The 21,352-nt window shown below is 35.1% G+C and overlaps 1 protein-coding gene across 1 annotated transcript in view; it reads left to right on the top strand.

The window, feature by feature from the left end:
- The window catches only part of AXDND1 (axonemal dynein light chain domain containing 1), a 104,031-nt gene that overhangs the window by 48,192 nt on the left and 34,487 nt on the right, over positions 1–21,352 (top strand). Inside the window, exons 16-20 of the mRNA XM_022556587.2 lie at positions 2,190–2,424; positions 3,424–3,625; positions 4,429–4,522; positions 9,857–10,056; positions 10,904–11,000. Coding sequence (XP_022412295.1) covers positions 2,190–2,424; positions 3,424–3,625; positions 4,429–4,522; positions 9,857–10,056; positions 10,904–11,000 — 828 coding nt within the window. The remainder of the gene's footprint in view (positions 1–2,189; positions 2,425–3,423; positions 3,626–4,428; positions 4,523–9,856; positions 10,057–10,903; positions 11,001–21,352) is intronic.

The following is a 21,352-nucleotide window of genomic DNA, read 5'->3' as shown; positions in this document are numbered from 1 at the left end:
TTCACCTACAACTGATCTCATCCTTTAAAAATGCCATACTAGGTTTTACGAAAGATAAGGAAAGCATCAAGACTACAGGGGCTTTTAAAAATACTCTTAAAGATTCTATTTTCAGTTCTAGTTTAGATTTTTGAGTCAAAGTTAGGCTGCCAGAAAAAAATTGGGAAAAGATACTTGGGTGGCAGTTAGGGTAGTTCTGATTCTCTCATCTAATTGTCAGACATAAGTAACATCTGTGCCTCTCATGTACCTGGCTTTTTTCTTTCTTTTTTTAAAATAAATTTATTTATTTATTTATTTTATTTTTGGCTGCTTTGGGTCTTCGTTGCTGCATGCAGGCTTTCTCTAGTTGTGGCGAGCAGGGGTTACTCTTCGTTGTGGTGCGTGGGCTTCTCATTGCGGTGGCTTCACTTGTTGTGGAGCACGGGCTCTAGGCACAAGGGCTTAAGTAGTAGTGGCCTGCGGGCTCTAGAGCACAGGCTCAGGAGTTGTGGCACATGGGCTTAGTTGCTCCACGGCATGTGGGATCTTCCTGGACCAGGGATTGAACCCGTGACCCATGCATTGGCAGGCAGATTCCCGGCCACCAGGGAAGTCCCTACCTGGCTTTTTTCTTTAGGACAAATTGGACTTTTAAAATTAATAACATCTTTTTAAAAAATTGTGGTAAAATATTCATAACATAAAATTTATCATTTTAATCATTTTTAAGAGTACAGTTCAGTGGCATTAAGTACATTCACATTGTTGTGCAACCATCACCACCATTCATGTCCAGAACTTTTTTATCTTCCTGAACTGAAACTCTACCCATTAAACAAACAATAACTCCCCATTTCCTCCTCCTCCCAGCCCCTGGCAACCACGATTCTACTTTCTGTCTTTATAAATTTGACTACTCTAGGCAACCTCATATGAATGAAATCATATAGAATTAGTCCTTTTGTGACTGACTTATTCCTTTCAACATAATATCCATAAGGTTCATCCATGTTGCAGCATATATCAGAATTTCCTTCCTTCTTAAGGTCGAATCATATCCCATTGTATGTATATATCACACTTTGTTTATTAATAACATCTTTTTAAAAGGGTTCAAACTTTGAAAATAGGTTTCATTAATCAAATTACTATCATGTTATAGTAGTCTGACAAGGGAAAATATATGATATTGAAATCCTCCAATGTGAACATCAAACTCATGACCTAATGAAATGTCATCCAGATCCCAGGAAACCATTTTCTTTTCTTTTGGAATGATTTGAGCAGAATATTCTAAGAATTGAAGATGTTTGTTGTCATATATAAAACGTAGCTAGTTTAGTGACTTTTGTTTTTTTTTTTACTGTTTATCTGTTTGACATTGCATAGATAAAATTGAAAAATATCATGCTTCTTTTTTTAGTAGGAATAATAATAATTCTCATTCATTAACTTGTCAGGCTGAAGGTGCTTTCCACATGTTGCTTTACTTATTCTTCATAGCATCCACATGAGGCAGGTTTTATAATCCCCATCTCACAGATGTGGAAATTGAAGGTTAGAAATGTTAACTTGCCTTAGTTATCTGTAAATCGTAAATGGCTGAGTCAGAATTTGAGTCCATGTCTCTCCAATTCCAAAATTCTTACCCTTAATTGCTCTGCTACAGTGCTTCCCTATACTGATTACTGATAAGTGTGGGTGATTTGTTTCCATTATCTGAGTCACAAATAATGGCAGGCTTTGTATATAGGTTGCCCTTTATTTTTTCCACAAATATTGATTGATATGTCAGATATAGCACTTGGACTTGGGATTAAAAAGATAAATGAAAACCTATACATTCTATGAACTTTCCCAGTTTAGCGGGGATCATGTAAACAGAAATATTACATCCTTACCAAAGCAAATAGTAATTAAAAATGCTCAGCTCTCTGAGACTTAATTGCCTATCACTAATTTTTTTACCTATATAGGATTTAATATAATTATTTTCATCCCTGGTAAACTATGGATTATCTTACAGAGTATCAAAATTGATTAAAATTCACTTTAACTTTGAAAATAAAATATATGTCATATGAAGAAATGGTATGACAAATAATAATAAGATATGTAATTCCAAAATATTTAGGAGTCACCTGAGTAGACTTTGATGAAATCAGTGAATAATGTGCTAATTTCCTCATCCCCCTTTCACTCTCTAGATGTTGACTGAAGACAAAGACAAATTTTCTGGGGATCTTCTAGTGTCAAAATATGATTGTCTCAAGATTATTAAACATTTACAGGAAAGCTGGGCAGATATTGGGCTTGGGATATTTAGTCGCCATAAAAGTATGGAGGGAAAGTTACCACCAGAGCAGAAGCACATGGAGGAAATTGTGAAAAGTACAGGAAGACTCTACAAAGAATTTGAAATAAGAATAAATGGGGATAATGGTAAGGGAAAAAAAACAATGATAATGATAATGAGATGGCTTGACAATAGAAAGCATTTTAATAGTAATTATTATTTTCAATAAATTAATATTAAAAACAAAATAATACATATAGTTTTTAAAATCAAGGAAAATAAAGCGTGGAGCATCACTTTATTGAGATATAAGTCATATACAGTACAATTCATCTATTTATACAATTTGATGATTTTTAGTATATTCACAGACATATGCAACCAGGTGGTAAATGATTTAAAATAAAAGAGAAAGTCAAAATGATGAATGAGAGTGAAATTAACAAATCATTTTGAATACTCCTGAAAGACTGAAGTTTACTGATGAAGGTAGTGAGAATATTTTCATCAAGGACAAGAAAAAGTTTGTTTTAAATTATTTCTCTTTATATATCTCTGAGATGGGAGCATTTTCATTTCTTACTTTGCAAATGAGTTTATACAAAAGTATAGAGAGGGTATTTTGCCATGATATCACAGTGAATCAGTCAAAAATTAGAATCCAAACTTGATACTTATTCAGACCAAAACTATAAACTTCATGTAAACCTGAACAATGACCTAAAAAATGACTCAAGAACTATATCTGTTCTAGTTTCTGTTATTAACTATCTTATAATCATGAAGAAGCTGTTTTTCATCATTGTCTTCTTAACAGGATAACTCAGTGAATTAATACCTTTAACAGGAACTGCAGTTCATGGTTTCTGGGTTTAATGCATTTCATTCTCAGCTGAGAAGAGAAGACAGAGTAAAAACTGTTATCAACGAAATAGTCCATCAGTCAGAAAAGCACTGATTACATAGTTTTTATTCACTAAATATTTATTTAGGAACTACTCTTTGCAAGATTCTCTGCTAGGCAAGCTGTAGGATAATAAGAAAATGGAAAAAGATATACCCCTGCCCATGAGTATTTCATAATTTACTATTGATAGTAGACTTACAAATACTTCTAAAAGTTAATGCTTTTCTCACTTTTCCAGGTATCTCTAAAATTCTTCCAAGTTTGGTTAGTTCTCTTGAATTCTGTTCTTTCAAGTTGGAAAGCCTGCTGGAGTTTCCTGAACTGCTTCTTGAAGAATGGGAGGGACTTAATGAAAAAATTAATGAAATGAAATCTCAGTTGGATGCATCGTTAAACGTTATTGGTACTGTTCCGCAGTACATAGATGTGGATTCTGGCTCGTAAGTTCCCATAGCTCTCTGCTGGGTAGAAGGGAATCCCCACGTCTCAACTGCATTTTCTCAGTACTTTGCCTCAGCAATGGGTATTTGGGGTCAGATAAAAAACTTTGACATCCTCTTCCTCCAAGTAAGAAAGCCATCTGACTGGGAGCTGGAAGGTGAGGGAGTCCTGGGTTCTTAACTACAGCAGTCTAGGGTGGAGTTTCTGCCTCCCTGAGCTGAGAAGGGGAAGAGCGGGAGTAGTTTCGGTTCAAATACCATAGACTCTTGCCTTTCCTACTGAATCTTCATAAATTGTCTTGAATATAAGTTTCTTCAGTTGCTGTTTGTCCTTAGAACCATTTCCAGAAGCTTTCAATGGTTTTTGTTTTGTTTTAGTAATTTTCACTAATTTCACTGGAGAGTGGGTCACCTTTTCTCCTCCCACTGTCATGTTGGAAGTTGAGCTCTTGAGAGGATTTTAAAACTCATTCTTCTCATTTTGTGGCCTCAGTGGTCTAGAAGTAAATGTAAAGGGATTGAGTGTAATAAGTCTTTACAGTAGAGGTCTAACACTGAAAGTAAGGTCTACATTGTCCAGAGTGCATTACACCTAACCCTCGTGAGGTTAGGAAGGCTGTCAGTGAGTAGCCATTCTACAAGATAATTCAAGGATTTGATTCACCTTTCTCTGAGCTCTCAAACAGTTGTACACACTGAAGTTTACTAGGCCCAGCCAAATAAAACCCTTTCTTTTATCCAATAGTTACTTTCATACTCTTAAGTAAGTCACTTGTCTTTTTTTTACTTGCTTTTTCCTTCAGGGTACTCCAAGCACATATATTTAACATGATTCAGCAATGGCTTTTGAAGATAGGCAATGAAGTTAACAATGGTAACATGGAACTTCAGCGCCAAGTATGTACTTGTAGGAATTTGTTAGATTATTTTTTGCCTTGGCTGGGAGTTTTCTTCAAGGAAAAACCAAGTCATGCCTATCCAATTGAAGCAGGAGGTTGGGAGGGAAAAATGGGAACTTATATAATATAATTACTGAAATGATTTTCAGTGGATTTTTTAAATGAATTTATTCATTTTATTTATTTATTTTTGGCTGCGTTGGGTCTTTGTTGCTATGCGCAGGCTTTCTCTAGTTGTGGCGAGCGGGAGCTACTGTCCCCTGTGTGGGCTTCTCATTGCCGTGGCCTCTCCTGCTGTGGAGCACAGGCTCCAGGCGAGCAGGCTTCAGCAGTTGTGGCACGCAGGCTCACTAGTTGTGGCACACGGGCCCAGTCGCTCCGCGGTACGTGGGATCTTCCCGGACCAGGGCTCGAACCCGTGTCTCCTACATTGGCAGGCAGATTCTCAACCACTGCGCCACCAGGGAGACCCTCAGTGGATTTTTAACTGCGGTATGTTCCAGCCTTTGGAATGAAGCTTCACAGATGATCAAAAGTTTTTGAGATCTAATTATTATCTTTACTCTTTACGCAGTATACCAAAAAAATTTTCCCTCAATAGCATTAATCATTTTAAGAATTTATGTTGGTGCCCTTGACTGACTGAAGGGATGATGGAAACATGTTTCTAAGAAGAAAGACAAGATTCTACAATACTATTGGTCTACAGTTATTTGAACAAATAGGGAATTGTCCTGCAGTTCTGAAGAACTAAACCTGTGGAATTCTTAACTAGCACAGCATGAAATAATAATTTCCAAAGGATGTCTTAGTTTTTTACATTTACTCCCACTTCCTAGTCTTAATTATAATCTAAATTTATACAGGAATCTCTTATTATAAGTAAACTTAATATTTAACCTTACAAAATGAATTTAATTAATTTTAATATTGCTTAAATTGGGAATTTGAAAGGCAGAGATCAGCATGTTGTATGGGAATACTACTTATGAAGCATTATATCACAGTCTATGAGCACGTTGTGAACATAGAGACATCAAGAGTTGAGGAGCAAATATGTTAAGACTGGAAGTATGGATCCAGGGGATCCCCAGGCTTGGGAGAAATTTCTATGACTTAGAACACAACCAAAATTAAGAAGAAAAAGGGTAGGAGAGTGCCTCTCACATAGTGGAACTCAATAAATATTTTTCGAATGAAGTAACAGAACATTCCAGCATTGTTGATGTTTTATGGTGTTACTACATTAACCCCTTCTTCGGTAAGTTTACCATTGGATACTCAGTTTACCATTGGGGATTATCTCCGGGGAATCATATTCTCAATTTTTAATATTGTGGAATTCAATTTTTATAATATAGGATTATTTAGAAAGTACCTTTATATACTTCTCATTTTTATATTTTATATACTTCTCTATTTTAACACTACAGCATTATAATATAGTTAAGCTGCGTAGAAAACTTGCAAGATTATACATTCCTTGAGGAACTGTGTGTATCCATATTAACTGGTATAAGTATTTAAAAATGGAAAAGTTTATCTTTTTTTAACCCACCATTCATTTTCCTGTCTGATACATTTTCTTCCTGACTTTTTGGTTTTGTTTTTTTCTTTATACCTTTACTCCATCTAATCTGTGCTGCTTGGCAGTCTAAAACAGTGATCTTCAAATATTTTTTTATCATGTATCTCTATCAGCAAAAAATCTTTGAACAAGTTATTTCTAAATTACTTATGAGAATTTCTCTCTTAACCTTTTTGGTACATTATAAAATAAAAACAAATAGCCAAAAGAGATGAAATGAATAATATTTAAAATAATTTTTAGTAATGGTTTTAAAAAAACTGATGTGATTGAACAGGCTTCATAATTTTTTTACAATCACAGGTTAATACTTAGTGATAAAGCCATTTGAAGTTCTGCTCCTAAGTTCAGTTTACTTTGTTACTTGTTTTTAAGGACTGTCATTGCTGAAATAATAGCTCACAAAAGAACAATGCAAATTGAAGAAGTGCATTATTGGCTGTATTTATTAAATAATGCTCATTTTTCAATTCCATCAATCAGTTATGTAAAGATTTAAAACAAATTGTTTAGTAAAATTTTCCATCTACCATAATGTCAATCAGTTGTTCTTATAAACATTAGGCAATGTAGCATTTCTAACAAAAGATCCCCAACCAATTGATACACTTTATTTGTAAGATTTTAAAAGAATTAGAAACGTATTTCCAGATTTTCAAGTATATAAATTTGAGAGTTTTTAAAAGTAAGCTATATATCATTTTCAGCAACAAAATCATACCAAGATGGAAATCCTTCCAACTCTCCATTTTCAGAATGACTGCTCCATAATGTAAATTTCTTTTACTCATTGTTAAACATCAATTGTATTTTGAAGGGAAAAATTAAGTGTGATTTTTTTTTTATATCAGCTAGGAGATGGCTATGTTGCCACTTGCCACCCCTGAAAAGATTAGTAAATTTGAAACAAGCCGTTTTATAAAAAAACACTTCATCTTAAAGTTTCTCTTAAGAATTTTATATCAGAATCACAGTAAATCTCTGGTTTATTATAAAAATTATCATTTTCACTCTCCATCTAATTAAAGAAAATGATTCCATATCTTAGTGAAAGTGTGTTTATTTTGATTCTAATTTTAAATTCACCTATGACCTATTGCATGACCTTGACTCTACCATTTAATCTCTCTAATATAACTATGAAATGAATATAACACATATTTGTGTTTATTTCACAGGGGTGGTTTAAGGATTTATTAATATTTTTTGTAAGCGAAAATGAGAGTTATTTCAATGACAGTATCATCCAGGCCATTGGTATATGAAAGAACAGTTTAGAGAATTAATTAATTATCTAAGAAGAATTAATGTAATTGAGTAGCAGCAGGGGCTTAGTGGGGGAAATATCTTTGGCTTGTGGAAAGAAGGTAGTGGTTTTTTAAACTCTTTCTCAGGAAGAGTTGCCCTTTTCCTGACGTGTTAATTCAGGTGTAAAAATACACTAATCAAGATTACTTTAGGGACTTCCCTGGTGGCACAGTGGTTAAGAATCCACCTGCCAATGCAGCGGACACGAGTTCGATCCCTGGGCCGGGAAGATCCCACATGCCACAGAGCAGCTAAGCCCATGAGTCACAACTACTGAGCCTGTGCTCTAGAGCCTGTGAGCCACAACTACTGAGCCTGCATGCCACAACTACTGAAACTTGCACGCCTAGAGCCCGTGCTCCTCAACAGGAGAAGCCACCGCAATGAGAAGCCCGTGCAACGTAGCGAAGAGTAGCCCCCACTCGCTGCAACTGGAGAAAGCCCGTGCACAGCAATGAAGACCCAACGCAGCCAAAAATAAATAAATAAAATAAATTTATTTTTAAAAAAAGATTGCTTTAGGTCGTTTATGGCCTTTTCTTTTGAGGCAGGAAGTTTGGGTTTTAGTACAAGGATAGACTACCAAGCTTCATTTTTATTCATTTAACAAACATTTATTAAGCACTTACTCCCTGCTAAGTACTGTGTGTGGTATTGAGGGATAAAATGATGGTCCATGCCTTAAAAAGACTCACAGACTAAATGAGGAAACAGATATGCAAACAATTATAATAGAGATATGTACAAAGTACTATAGCAACATAGGCTAAGGAGCAAATTAAGTCCAGTGAAAGTTAAAAAGTCTTCTCAAAGTAGATTATATTTAAGCCAAGAAGAACACTTAGAAACTCACCAGAGAAAGGGACTACATAGGGCATTGAAGAGAATGGTTGACGTTTGCATTTCATAAAGTTTTTTGCATCTTATTTCTGGGACCCAGCCTCAGCAAAAGCCATTTGCGAAGGTTCCCAAACTTTCTCTCTTCTCAGTGCCTAAGGGTGCCCCAGTATTTTCACACTCCTAAGCCAAAAAAATTACCACACAGTCCAATTTATTATTACATAGGGAGGTTGAAACAGCTTACTAAATATTTATGTCCTAAATATTAGTATAACTTTTGGAAAAATATTATAATACGTGTTAAAATAGTTAAACAAGGAGACCATTGGACGTAGCTTTAGTGCTTTTAGTAACCTGTGTAAACAAACCAAAGCCAGAGTCGATGCACTCGAATCCAAGAAAACGAAACTCAAGAAAAACTAATTCTAAAACAGTCAGCTAGATCTTCTCGAATATGAAAAAATGAAACTCAAGAACAACTCTCATAACAGCCAGATAACTAAATTTTCCTAAATAAGGCAAACATTGAAGTTACAGCCAATTAAATAATTGCTTTGCTTTGCTTAGTGTCTCCTCTGTAGAAATCTCTGTCCTAGCTCCTACCTACAGAGTGCCTCTAACCATTTTTGGGGTTTGGCACTGCCTAATTGGAATTGTTGTTTGCCCAAAGATACTTTGTAAAATTTAATGTGTCTCAGTTTAGCTTCATTGAAAGAAAAAACCCTTTTATTAATTCATCTTTAATTGAGGTATATTGACTTAAAATATTAGTTTCAGGTGTACAACATAGTGATTTGATATTTTTATACATTACAAAATGATCACCATGATAAATTCAGTTACCATTTGTCACAATACAAAGTATTACAATATTATTGACTATATTCTCTATGCTACACATTATATCCCCGTGACTTATTTATTTCATGACTGGAAGTTTTTACTTCTTAATCTTCCTCACCTATTTCACTCATCTCCCTGCCTCCACTTAAAAAATCCTTTTATTCTCATTTAATCAAAATTACTTACTAATGGAATGTATATACTTTTGCACTGTAAAACCTCTCTAACCTTGAAATCAGATTGGACATTGCCATCCTCACTTCCTGTCCCACCTTGATTTTCACACAGTAATTGTTTTTAATCACACAACCACCAATAAAACCAGCTTTCAAAGAGGGATGGTGTCATCAAAAGTGATATAGTGTATCTAAGGTTGAAACTGTGAATCATGTCAAATTCATGCTATGTCTGACAGGTGTCACATATTATTATCTCCCTCAAGAATTTAAAATCCCATGGCATCCTTGAGAGCTCACTGTGAAGCCCTGGGATGCCTTGGTGTACACTGGTGGGAACTGTGGCCTTAACTGGTTAATATGCTTCACCAAGCTAAAGAAGAGGGTAGTTTAATGTAGTATAGTGAGCAAAAGAAAGTAAGGTTACAGTAGTTGAGTAGTGATGATTTGATTTCATTAAGAATAATAGTGTTGTTGAAAATTGGACACAGGTATGATCAGTTCTGTTTTTATATGGTTTTTACTGTTCAATTTATTTTAAATGGGTCATTTGTATTATAATCATTTTTTTAAACAGATGGATGAATTGCATATACCCATGATTCAATGGATGGTAAATTTTCTGATCTTAATGGTACCTGACTTTCCTGATCCAGATACTGTCATAAAGTTGGAGGAGGAAAGTGCTGAAAAACGTGACCTAGGAATTGCCAAGTTGGAGCTAGATGCGATTGCCCTGGCAAAATTGTTGTCCCGATATTCCATCTATTTGAGCAGGTGAAACTATCTGGTTATTTTATTACTTCCCTTTTGAAGATTAAATGTGACATAAAACAGAGGAGAAACTAAAGCAACATTGTAAATCAACTATAATAAAAATTAAGGAGAAAAAGAGCAGAGGAAAGAAGGTCAGTTAAGTAGCAGCAATAAAAGATTGTTTTAAAACCTTGAAAGAAATGCTAGTTCGGTTTTTAAACTAGCTTCAACACTGCCATGTTGGAATATGAGATTTTGGTGTTTTCTTAATGGCTTTAGAATTCCTTTGAAAACAATGTTAGCATAGGCAGGATGGGAAGTGTATATGTATGTGGGAGTGAGAATTAGTAAACAAAACAAAACAAATCACTTACTTGCATAAATAAGTCGCATCTTGCATTTTTGCACCTACTGTGGGGGAGTAGGTATAACTTGCATGTGTAATTCCATGCAAAGCTAAAGGTATACTTTTACATATTTCACTAAACACCAACCAAAACATCTCTTAAAAAAACAAAAACTGAAAAAAGTCTTATATCTGAAAAGCTAGAAGATTCCTGTCAAATAAAGAAGATGTCTATAAAAATTGTAATTCATTAACTAGGAAGCATACTGTCACTATGATTACTTCAAATTCGGGAAGTAGCTTTTACAATCTAGCCAGTTTCCCCTTCATTTCCATTCAGTGTTACCAGTGGTCAAGGGTGATGGGAAGGGAGGGGAGGAAGAGGACAAGAGTGAGAAACTGAGCAAGAAACAAATTATTCTCTGGTTAGTCAGTAGCTTTATTATGGTAAACTTCCACTATATCTGGACTTAGGAGAGGAACCAACAATAAAATGTATGTGTGCTCTTTTTTTTTTTCCAGTTGTTGCAAAGAGATGGTAACAGCTATGGCTCTGAGTAAAGCAGGTCACTTAGGAAAAAATCCTACTAAGGAACTTAATGAACTGGATAAGATGAAGGTAATAACTCTGTATTCCTCTTACTTTTGTTTTGTTTGTTTTAAGTAGACTTTTTAGGTTTGATTGATTTACAACAAACTGCGCGTACACCTGTAAAATAATCACTATGATTAAAAAAAGTACATATCCAACAAACTCAAAGTTTCCTTGTACCCCTTTTTAATCTCTCCTTGCAGCCTTGTCCTGTCCCGAGGCAATGTCTGATCCACTTTCTAACACCAAAGATTAGTTTTCATTTTATAAATGGAATCATATGGAATGTATACTTTATTTGTCTGACTTCTTTGACTAAGCATAATTATTTTGAGATTCACACATATTGTTGCTTTTATCAAAAGTTCATGCTTTTTAGTGCTGAGCAGTATTTCATTCTACGGATATACACAGTTTATTTATCAACCATTCTCTATTGATGAACGTTTGAATTGTTTCAATTTTTTTATTATTACCAGCAAAACTTCAATGCTTATCCTTGTACATGTGCATTGCTTTCATTTGTCTTAAATAAGTATCTAGAAATGGAATGGCTAAGTCATATGGCATGTATTTTTAGCTTCTTAGGAAACTCAAACTGTCTTCCAAAGTGGTTAAACCATTTTACATTCCTGCCAGGAGTGTATGAGAGTTCCAGTTGCTTCACATCCTCACCAACACTTGATATGGTCAGTGATTTCAATTTTAGACATTCCAATAAGTGCGTAGCGATATGCCATTGTGGTTTTAATTTGCATTTCCTTCATGATCAATGATGTTAAACATCTTTTCATGGGCTTATTTGTCATTACATCTCCTGTGGTGAAAGTTATATTTGAAAGTTGCTAAGAGGGTAGATCTTAAAAGTTCTCATCACAAGAAAAAAAATTATAACTATGTGAGGTAATGGATGTAACTATGTGAGGTAATGGATGTTACCACAACAACTGAATTTGTTGTGGTAATCATTTTGCAATACGTACATATATCAAATCATTATGTTGTATATTAAACTTATGCAATGTTATACATCAATAATATCGCAATAAAACTGGAAAAAATGCTAAAATAAAGAAATGCAATTGTTTTATAATTTGGGTAGTGGATAATTGAGATATTTAAACCATTACAAGTGAAATAAAATTAACAAACTATTTATGGAAAAAAGGTGAAATGTCTGCTCAAATCTTTGGCCATTTATTATTGGTTTGCTTGTTTTCTTATTATTGAATTTGAGAGTTCTTTATGTATTCTTGATACAAGTCCTTTATCAGATATGTGATTTAGAAATATTTTCTCTCAGTCTGTGACTTGCCTTTTCTTCTCTTAACATCTTTCAAAGAGGGGAACTTCTTAACTCTGATGAAGTTCAATCAATCATTTTTTTTCTTTTATGGGTCTTGCTTTTGATGTTGTATCTAAGAAAAATTTTGTATAGTAACACCATGGAGATTTTCTCCTAGAAGTATTACAGTTTTAGGTTTTGTATATTCAGATCTGTGACCCATTTTGAGTGACCCATTTTTTTTCTTATCTGTTGACAGGTATGGGTTGAAGTTCAGTTTTTGGTATTTGGATATCCAATTGTTTTAGCACCGTTTGTTGAAAAGACTATCCTTTCTCTATTAAGATGTCTTTCATCTTTGTTGAAAATCTATTGACCGTACACATGTGCATATTATTCTGGACATTCTGTTATGTTCTGTTGATCTTTGTGTCAACATTGTCACCATTATCAAACTGTCTTGATTACTGTAGTTTTAAAATAAGTTTTGAGATTAGGTAATGTAAATCCTCCAAATTTGTTCTTTTTCAAGTTTGACCAGGCTATTCTAGGTCCTTTGCTTCCCATATTTAAAGTTTTTAAAATTAGCTTACCAATTTTTCAAAAAAAGCCTATTGGGATTTTTATTATGATTACATTTTATCTATTGATCAGTTTGTGGAGAATTGACATCTTAACAGTATTGAGTCTTTGAGTCTGCGAACATGGTATATTTCTTCATTTACTTAAGTCCTTCTTTATTTCTTTCAACAAAATTTTGTAGTTTCAGTGTACAGGTCTTATATATCTTTTGTAAGATTTGTCCCTATGTATTTCATATTTTGGTACTGTTACAAATTATATTCTCCGGTAATATCAATTTCTGATTATTCTTTGCTAACACAGAATTATCATTGATTTTTAAAACATTTTAATTTTATTGGAGTATAGTTGATTTACACTGTTGTGTTAGTTTCAGTTGTACAGCAAAGTGATTCAGTTATACATGTATTCATTCTTTTTTAGATTCTTTTTTCTTATACGTTATCACAGCATATTGAGTAGAGTTCTCAGTGCTATATAGCATGTCCTTGTTGGTTATCTATCTGGTATAAAGTAGTTTGTGTATGTTCATCCCAAGCTCCTGATTTTTCCTTCCCCTCCATATTTCCCCTTTGGTAACCATAAGTTTGTTTTCGATATCTGTAAGACTGTTTCTTGGCCATTTGTTTTTCTCTTTCTGACTTACTGTTTCTGTTTTGTAAATAAATTCATTTGTATCATTTTTTAAAAATCAGATTCCACATATGAGTGATATCATATGATGTTTGTCTTTCTCTGTCTGACTTCACATAGTATGATACTAGGTCCATCCATGTTCATGCAAATGGCATTATTTTGTTCTTTTTTATGGCCAAGTAATATTCTGCTGTACATATGTACCACATCTTCTTTATCCATTCCTGTGTCGATGAACATTTAGGTTACTTCCATGTCTTGGCTATTGTAAATAGTGCTGCAATGAACGTTGTATCACTGACTTTTAAAATATATTTTTTCATATCTTGTGACCTTACTGAACTCACTTATTCCTGCTAAGAAGTTTTTTTTTTCAGATTCCTTAGAATTTTCTGTGTACATAATTATGTTATCTGCAGATAGGGACAGTTTTATTTCTTCCTTTTTAATCTACATGCCTTTAATTTCTTTTTCTTACCTTATTGTATTAACTAGACTCTCCAGTACCAGACTGAGTAAAAGTGATAAGAACAGACATCCTTGCCTTGTTACATCTTAGTGGAAAAGTATTTATTCTGTCATCTTTAAGTATAATGGGCAGTATAGGCTTTTCATAGATGCCCTTTATCATATTAAGGAAGTTTTATTTTCATTCCATGTTTGCTGAAAAACTTTTTAAAGTCAGAAATGAATGTTGGATTTTATCAAATCCTTTTCCTGCATCTACTGAGATGTTCAATAAGTTGTCTTTTCTAATCTTTTAATATGACTTACATTGATTGATTTTTGAATTAAATGTTAAACCAACCTTGCATTCCGGGGATAAACCCCACCTGATCATGATGTACTATCTTTTTATATATTACTAAATTCAGTTGGTTGAAGTTCTTTGTAGAATTTTTACATTGATTTTCATGAAGGATATTGATAATGTAGTTTTGTTTTATTTTTGAATATCAGTGTTTGGTTTTGATTAGGGTAATGTTATCCTCTTAGAATGAGTTGGGAAGTGTTTTTTACTCATCTATTTTATAGAGCAATTTGTTTAGAATTATTTCTTCCTTAAATGTTTGGCAGAATTCACCAGTGAAGCCATTTAGGTTTCTGGGAAAGTTTTAAATTACAAAGATAGAGCTATTCAGGTATAGGGCTATCCAGTTTCTCTAATGGAGTCAAGGAAATTTCTTTATTAGATATAGGGCTATTATCTCCTCTTTTTTTTTTAAGGTTTATTTTTTATTTATTTTTTCTTATTAGTTATCCATTTTATACACATCAGTGTATACATGTCAATCCCAATCTCCCAATTCATCACACCACAACCCCCACCCCCCACCTGTTTCCCCCCTTGGTGTCCATACATTTTTTTCTCTACTTCTGTGTCTCAATTTCTGCTCTGCAAACAGGTTCATCTGTACCATTTTCTAGGTTCCACATATATGCGTTAATATACGATATTTGTTTTTCTCTTTCTGACTTACTTCACTCTGTATGACAGTCTCTAGATGCATCCACGTGTCTACAAATGACCCAAGTTCGTTCCTTATTATGGCTGAGTAATATTGCATTGTATGTATGTACCACAGCTTCTTTATCCATTCGTCTGTTGATGGGCATTTAGGTTGCTTCCATGACTTGGCTATTGTAAATAGTGCTGCAATGAACATTGGGGTGCATGTGTCTTTTTGAATTATGGTTTTCTCTGGGTATATGCCCAGTAGTGGGATTGCTAGGTCATATGGTAATTCTATTTTTAGTTCTTTAAGGAACCTCCATACTGTTCTCCATAATGGCTGTATCAATTTACATTCCCACCAACAGTGCAAGAGGGTTCCCTTTTCTCCACACCCTCTCCAGCATTTGTTGTTTGTAGATTTTCTGATGATGCCCATTCTAACTGGTGTGAGGTGATACCTCACTGTAGTTTTGATTTGCATTTCTCTAATGATTAGTGATGTTGAGCAGCTTTTCATGTGCTTCTTGGCTGTCTGTATGTCTTCTTTGGAGAAATGTCTATTTAGGTCCTCTGCCCATTTTTGGATTGGGTTGTTTGTTTTTTTAATATTGAGCTGCATGAGCTGTTTTTATATTTTGGAGATTAATCCTTTGTCCGATGATTCATTTGCAAATGTTTTCTTCCATTCTGAGTATTGTCTTTTCATCTTGTTTATGGTTTCCTTTGCTGTGCAGAAGCTTTTAAGTTTCATTAGGTCCCATTTGTTTATTTTTGTTTTTATTTCCATTTCTCTAGGAGGTGGGTCAAAGAGGATCTTGCTGTGATGTATGTCAAAGAGTGTTCTTCCTATGTTTTCCTCTAAGAGTTTTATAGTGCCTGGTCTTACATTTAGGTCTCTAATCCATTTTGAGTTTATTTTTGTGTATGGTGTTAGGGAGTGTTCTAATTTCATTCTTTTACCTGTGGCTGTCCAGTTTTCCCAGCACCACTTATTGAAGAGACTCTCTTTTCTCCATTGTGTATCCTTGCCTCCTTTGTCATAGATTAGTTGACCATAGGTGCATGGGTTTATCTCTGGGCTTTCTATCCTGTTCTATTGATCTATATTTCTGTTTTTGTGCCACTACCGTAGTGTCTTGATTACTGTAGCTTTGTAGTATAGTCTGAACTCTGGGAGCCTGACTCCTCCAGCTCTGTTTTTCTTTCTCAAGGCTGCTCCGGCTATTCAGGGTCTTTTGTGTCTCCATACAAATTTTAAGATTTTTTTGTTCTAGTTCTGTTAAAAATGCCATTGGTAATTTGATAGGGATTGCGTTGAATCTGTCGATTGCTTTGGGTAGTATAGTCATTTTCACAATATGGATTCTTCCAATCCAAGAACGTGGTATATCTCTCCATTTGCTGGTATCATCTTTAATTTCTTTCATCAGTGCCTTATAGTTTTCTGCATACAGGTCTTTTGTCTCCCTAGGTAGGTTTATTCCTAGTATTTTATTCTTTTTGTTGCAATGGTAAATGGGAGTGTTTCCTTAATTTCTCTTTCAGATTTTTCATCATTAGTGTATAGGAGTGCAAGAGATTTCTGTGCATTAATTTTGTATCCTACAACGTTACCGAATTCATTGATTAAGTCTAGTAGTTTTCTGGTGGCATCTTTAGGATTCTCTATGTATAGTATCATGTCATCTGCAAACAGTAACAGTTTTACTTCTTCTTTTCTAATTTGTATTCCTTTTACTTCTTTTTCTTCTCTGATTGCCATAGCTAGGACTTGCAAAACTATGTTGAATAATAGGGGTGAGAGTGGACATCCTTGTCTTGTTCCTCATCTTAGAGGAAGAGCTTTCAGTTTTTCACCATTGAGAATGATGTTTGCTGTGGGCTTGTCGTATATGGCCTTTATTATGTTGAAGTAGGTTCCCTCTCTGCCCACTTTCTGGAGAGTTTTTATCGTAAATGGGTATTGAAATTTGTCAAAAGCTTTTTCTGCATCATTGAGATGATCATATGGTTTTTATTCTTCAATTTGTTAATATGGTGTATCACACTGATTGATTTGTGTATATTGAAGAATCCTTGCATCTCGGGATAAACACCACTTAATCATGGTGTATGATCCTTTTAATGTGTTGTTGGATTCTGTTTGCTAGTGTTTTGTTGAGGATTTTTGCATCTATGTTCATCAGTGATATTGGTCTGTAATTTTCTTTTTTTGTAGTATCTTTGTCTGGTTTTGGTATTTTTGTCAGGGTGATGGTGGCCTCATAGAATGAGTTTGGGAGTTTTCCTTCCTCTGCAATTTTTTGGAAGAGTTTGAGAAGGATGGGTGTTAGCTCTTCTCTAAGTGTTTGTTAGAATTCACCTGTGAAGCCATCTGGTTCTGGACTTTTGTTTGTTGGAAGATTTTTAATCACAGTTTCAATTTCATTACTTGTGATTGGTCTGTTCAAATTTTCTATTTCTTCCTAGTTCAGTCTTGGAAGGTTATACCTTTCTAGGAATTTGTCCATTTCTTCCAGGTTGTCCATTTTATTGGCATAGGGTTGCTTGTAGTAGTCTGTTAGGATGCTTTGTATTTCTGCCGTTTCTCTTTTAACTTCTCCTTTTTCATTTCTAATTTTATTGATTTTAGTCCTCTCCCTCTTTTTCTTGATGAGTCTGGCTAATGGTTTATTAATTTTGTTTATCTTCTCAAAGAACCAGCTTTTAGTTTTATTGATCTTTGCTGTTGTTTCTATTTCATTTATTTCTGCTCTGATCTTTATGATTTCTTTCCTACTGCTAACTTTGGGTTTTGTTTGTTCTTCTTTCTCTGGTTCCTTTAGGTGTAAGGTTAGATTGTTTACTTGAGATTTTTCTTGTTTCTTTAGGTAGGCTTGCATAGCTATAAACTTCCCTCTTAGAACTGCTTTTGCTGCATCCCATAGGTTTTGGATCATCATGTTTTCATTGTCATTTGTCTCTAGGTATTTTTGATTTCCTCTTTGATTTCTTCTGTGATCTCTTGGTTATTTAGTAAAGTATTGTTTAGCCTCCATGTGTTTCTGTTTTTTATGTTTTTTTCCCTGTAATTGATTTCTAATCTCATACTGTTTTGGTCAGAAAAGATGCTTGATATGATTTCAATTTTCTTAAATTTACTGAAATTAAATTTACTTAAATTTCGGCACGTGGGCTTCAGTAGTTGTGTCACGCAGGCTCAGTAGTTGTGGCACACGGGCTTAGTTGCTCCGTGGCATGTGGGATCTTCCCAGACCAGGGCTCGAACCCGTGTCCCCTGCATTGGCAGGCAGATTCTTAACCACTGCGCCACCAGGGAAGTCCCTATTATGTCATTTAAAGCTTGTGTTTCTTTATTAATTTTCATTTTGGATGATCTGTCCATTGTTGTCAGTGAGGTGTTAAAGTCCCCCACTGTTAGTGTGTTGCTGTCGATTTCCTCTTTTATAGCTGTTAGCAGTTGCCATATCTACTGAGGTGCTCCTTTTTTCGGTGCATATATATTTATAATTGTTATATCTTCTTCTTGGATTGATCCCTTGATCATTATGTAGTATCCTTCCTTGTCTCTTGTAACATTCTTTATTTTAAAGTCTATTTTATCTGATATGAGTATTGCTACTGCAGCTTTCTTTTGATTTGCATTTGCATGGAATATCTTTTTCCATCCCCTTACTTTCAGTCTGTATGTGTCCCTAGGTCTGAAGTGTGTCTTGTAGACAGCATATATATGGGTCTTGTTTTTGTATCCATTCAGCAAGCCTGTGTCTTTTGGTTGGAGCATTTAATCCATTCACGTTTAAGGTAATTATCGATGTGTATGTTCCTGTGACCAATTTCTTAATTGTTTTGGATTTGTTTTTGTAGGTCCTTTTCTTCTCTTGTTTTCCCACTTAGAGAAGTTCCTTTAGCATTTGTTGTAGAGGTGGTTTGGTGGTGCTGAATTCTCTTAGCTTTTGCTTGTCTGTAAGGCTTTTGATTTCTCCATCGAATCTGAATGAGATCCTTGCTGGGTAGAGTATTCTTGGTTGTAGGTTCTTCCCTTTCATCACTTTAAGTATATCATGCCACTCCCTTCTGGCTTGTAGAGTTTCTTCTGAGAAATCAGCTGTTATCCTTATGGGAGTTCCCTTGTATGTTATTTGTCATTTTTCCATTGCTGCTTTCAATAATTTATTTTGTCTTTAGTTTTTGCCAATTTGATTTCTATGTGTCTTGGTGTGTTTCTCCTTGGGTTTATCCTGTATGGGATTCTCTGCACTTCCTGGACTTGGGTGGCTATTTCCTTTCCCATGTTAGGGACGTTTTCCACTATAATCTCTTCAAATATTTTCTCTGGTCCTTTATCTCTCTCTTCTCCTTTTGGGACCCCTATAATGTGAATGTTGTTGCATTTAATGTTGTCCCAGAGGTCTCTTAGGCTGTCTTCATTTCTTTTCATTCTTTTTTCTTTATTCTGTTACACAGCAGTGAATTCCACCATTCTGTCTTCCAGATCACTTATCCGTTTTTCTGTCTCAGTTATTCTGCTAATGATTCCTTCTAGTGTATTTTTCATTTCAGTTATTGTATTGTTCATCTCTGTTTGTTTGTTCTTTAATTCTTCTAGATCTTTGTTAAACATTTCTTGCATCTTCTCGATCTTTGCCTCCATTCTTTTTCCGAGGTCCTGTATCATTTTTACTATCATTATTCTGAATTCTTTTTCTGGAAGATTGCCTATCTCCATTTCATTTAGTTGTTTTTCTGGGGTTTTATCTTGTTCCTTCATCTGGTACATTGCCCTCTGCCTTTTCATCTTGTCTGTCTTCTGTGAATGTGGTTTTTGTTCCACAGGCTGCAGGATTGTAGTTCTATTATCTCTTCTTGAGTGACCTCATTAACTGTGGTCTTGTAAGGAATTTGTAATTTCATCTAATTTGTCTAATTTATTGACATAGAGTTGCTCACCATATTCTCCCGTTATCCTTTTAATAATTATAGGATGTCCACTCTTTTGTTCCTGTTTTTTTTGTTTGTTGTCTTTTTCGGTATGCGGGCCTCTCGCTGTTGTGGCCTGTCCCGTTGTGGAGCACGGGCTCCAGACGCGCAGGCTCATCAGCCATGGCCCACGGGCCCAGCCGCTCCTCGGCATGTGGGATCTTCCCAGACCAGGGCACAAGCCCGTGTCCCCTGCATCGGCAGGCAGACTCTCAACCACTGCGCCACCAGGGAAGCCCAATCTCACCATTTTTAAAAAGTTGATTATAAAAAATTGTTAAGTGCAATATCTTACTAATAAATTTTAAAGTATCTAGGAGATGGAGACTTTTCTAGGAAAATATGAAGTAACATTTACTTTAGAAGGAAAAAACTGGCCAATTTTCACAGAAGAAATTGATGCCTTTGTAAAAAACAGACAAAATACCTCAAAATTTTGCGTGGACTCCATAGATAAGTGAGTTCAGACTTTCAAGGAGCAGGTAGTCCCCATGCTATATAAACAGTTTAAGAATATAGGTAATGACTGAAAATTTTCCCAGTTTATTTCATATAGCTGGCAAAGTTTTTTTAGCCCCAGTAAATATAAGAGAAATAAACTTCATAACTATAGATGCTGAATCCAAATTTTAAAATAGCAATTCCATTCTGTAAAAAATTAAAATAATAAAACACTATGAATAACTAGGGTACATGTAAAAGGAGTAAGAATATTTTACTATGTGAAAATAGTAAAATTCTCATCTAGGAACTGAAATGTCTCAGTTTTAGTTTTGTTTCTGGGAAGACCTCAGAGGTATTGTTTACAACAGACTGAAGTGCCTCTGAACTGAACAGTCCGTTGGAGCTTGTAACCCTTACTGTGCATCTGGAAATGTGCTCACATCTTCTCAGGCCTGCTGCTACCCACCCCAGATGTAGTGGATATCCTGGTTTTGGTAGACTGGATCTGCCATAGATGGTAGTGGGGACTCACTGGCCTATTCCATAATACACCTTAGTCCTCATTTACTTAAATGGGGATAGATCTCTATGTGGTGAGACCATGTTTTCAGATAAGAGCAGTTTTAGAATGAGGATTCAGGGTGCTTTGAGGTGTATCTCCCCATTAAAGTTAAAGCAATAGCAACATGGGGGGACATTATTTTGAGGGACCCTTCCTAAGGGGATCTTGGGGACTTATATAAAGCCATCCAGGGAATTCCCTGGCAGTCCAGTGGTTAGGACCCAGTTTTCTTACCACTGGGGTCCCAGTTTCGATCCCTGGTCAGGAAACTAAGATCCTGTAAGCTGCGGGCATGGCCAAAAAAAAAAAAAAAAAGCCATCCGTATTAGGAGATTTTGTGAGAGCTTTGTGCAGTGGGCCATTCATTGCCTGCTCCACCCCAGGCCCTGACCGGAGGTCCATGACCTGACCATCTCTGAGAAACCTACACTTTC

Source organism: Delphinapterus leucas, chromosome 1 (genome assembly GCF_059928025.1).
Source record: "Delphinapterus leucas isolate spDelLeu-1000000601 "Yukka" chromosome 1, BTC_Dleu_Yukka2, whole genome shotgun sequence".
Classification (NCBI taxonomy): domain Eukaryota; kingdom Metazoa; phylum Chordata; class Mammalia; order Artiodactyla; family Monodontidae; genus Delphinapterus; species Delphinapterus leucas.
Note: the sequence above shows the minus strand (reverse complement) of the source record. Positions and strands in the feature narration are given on the sequence as shown.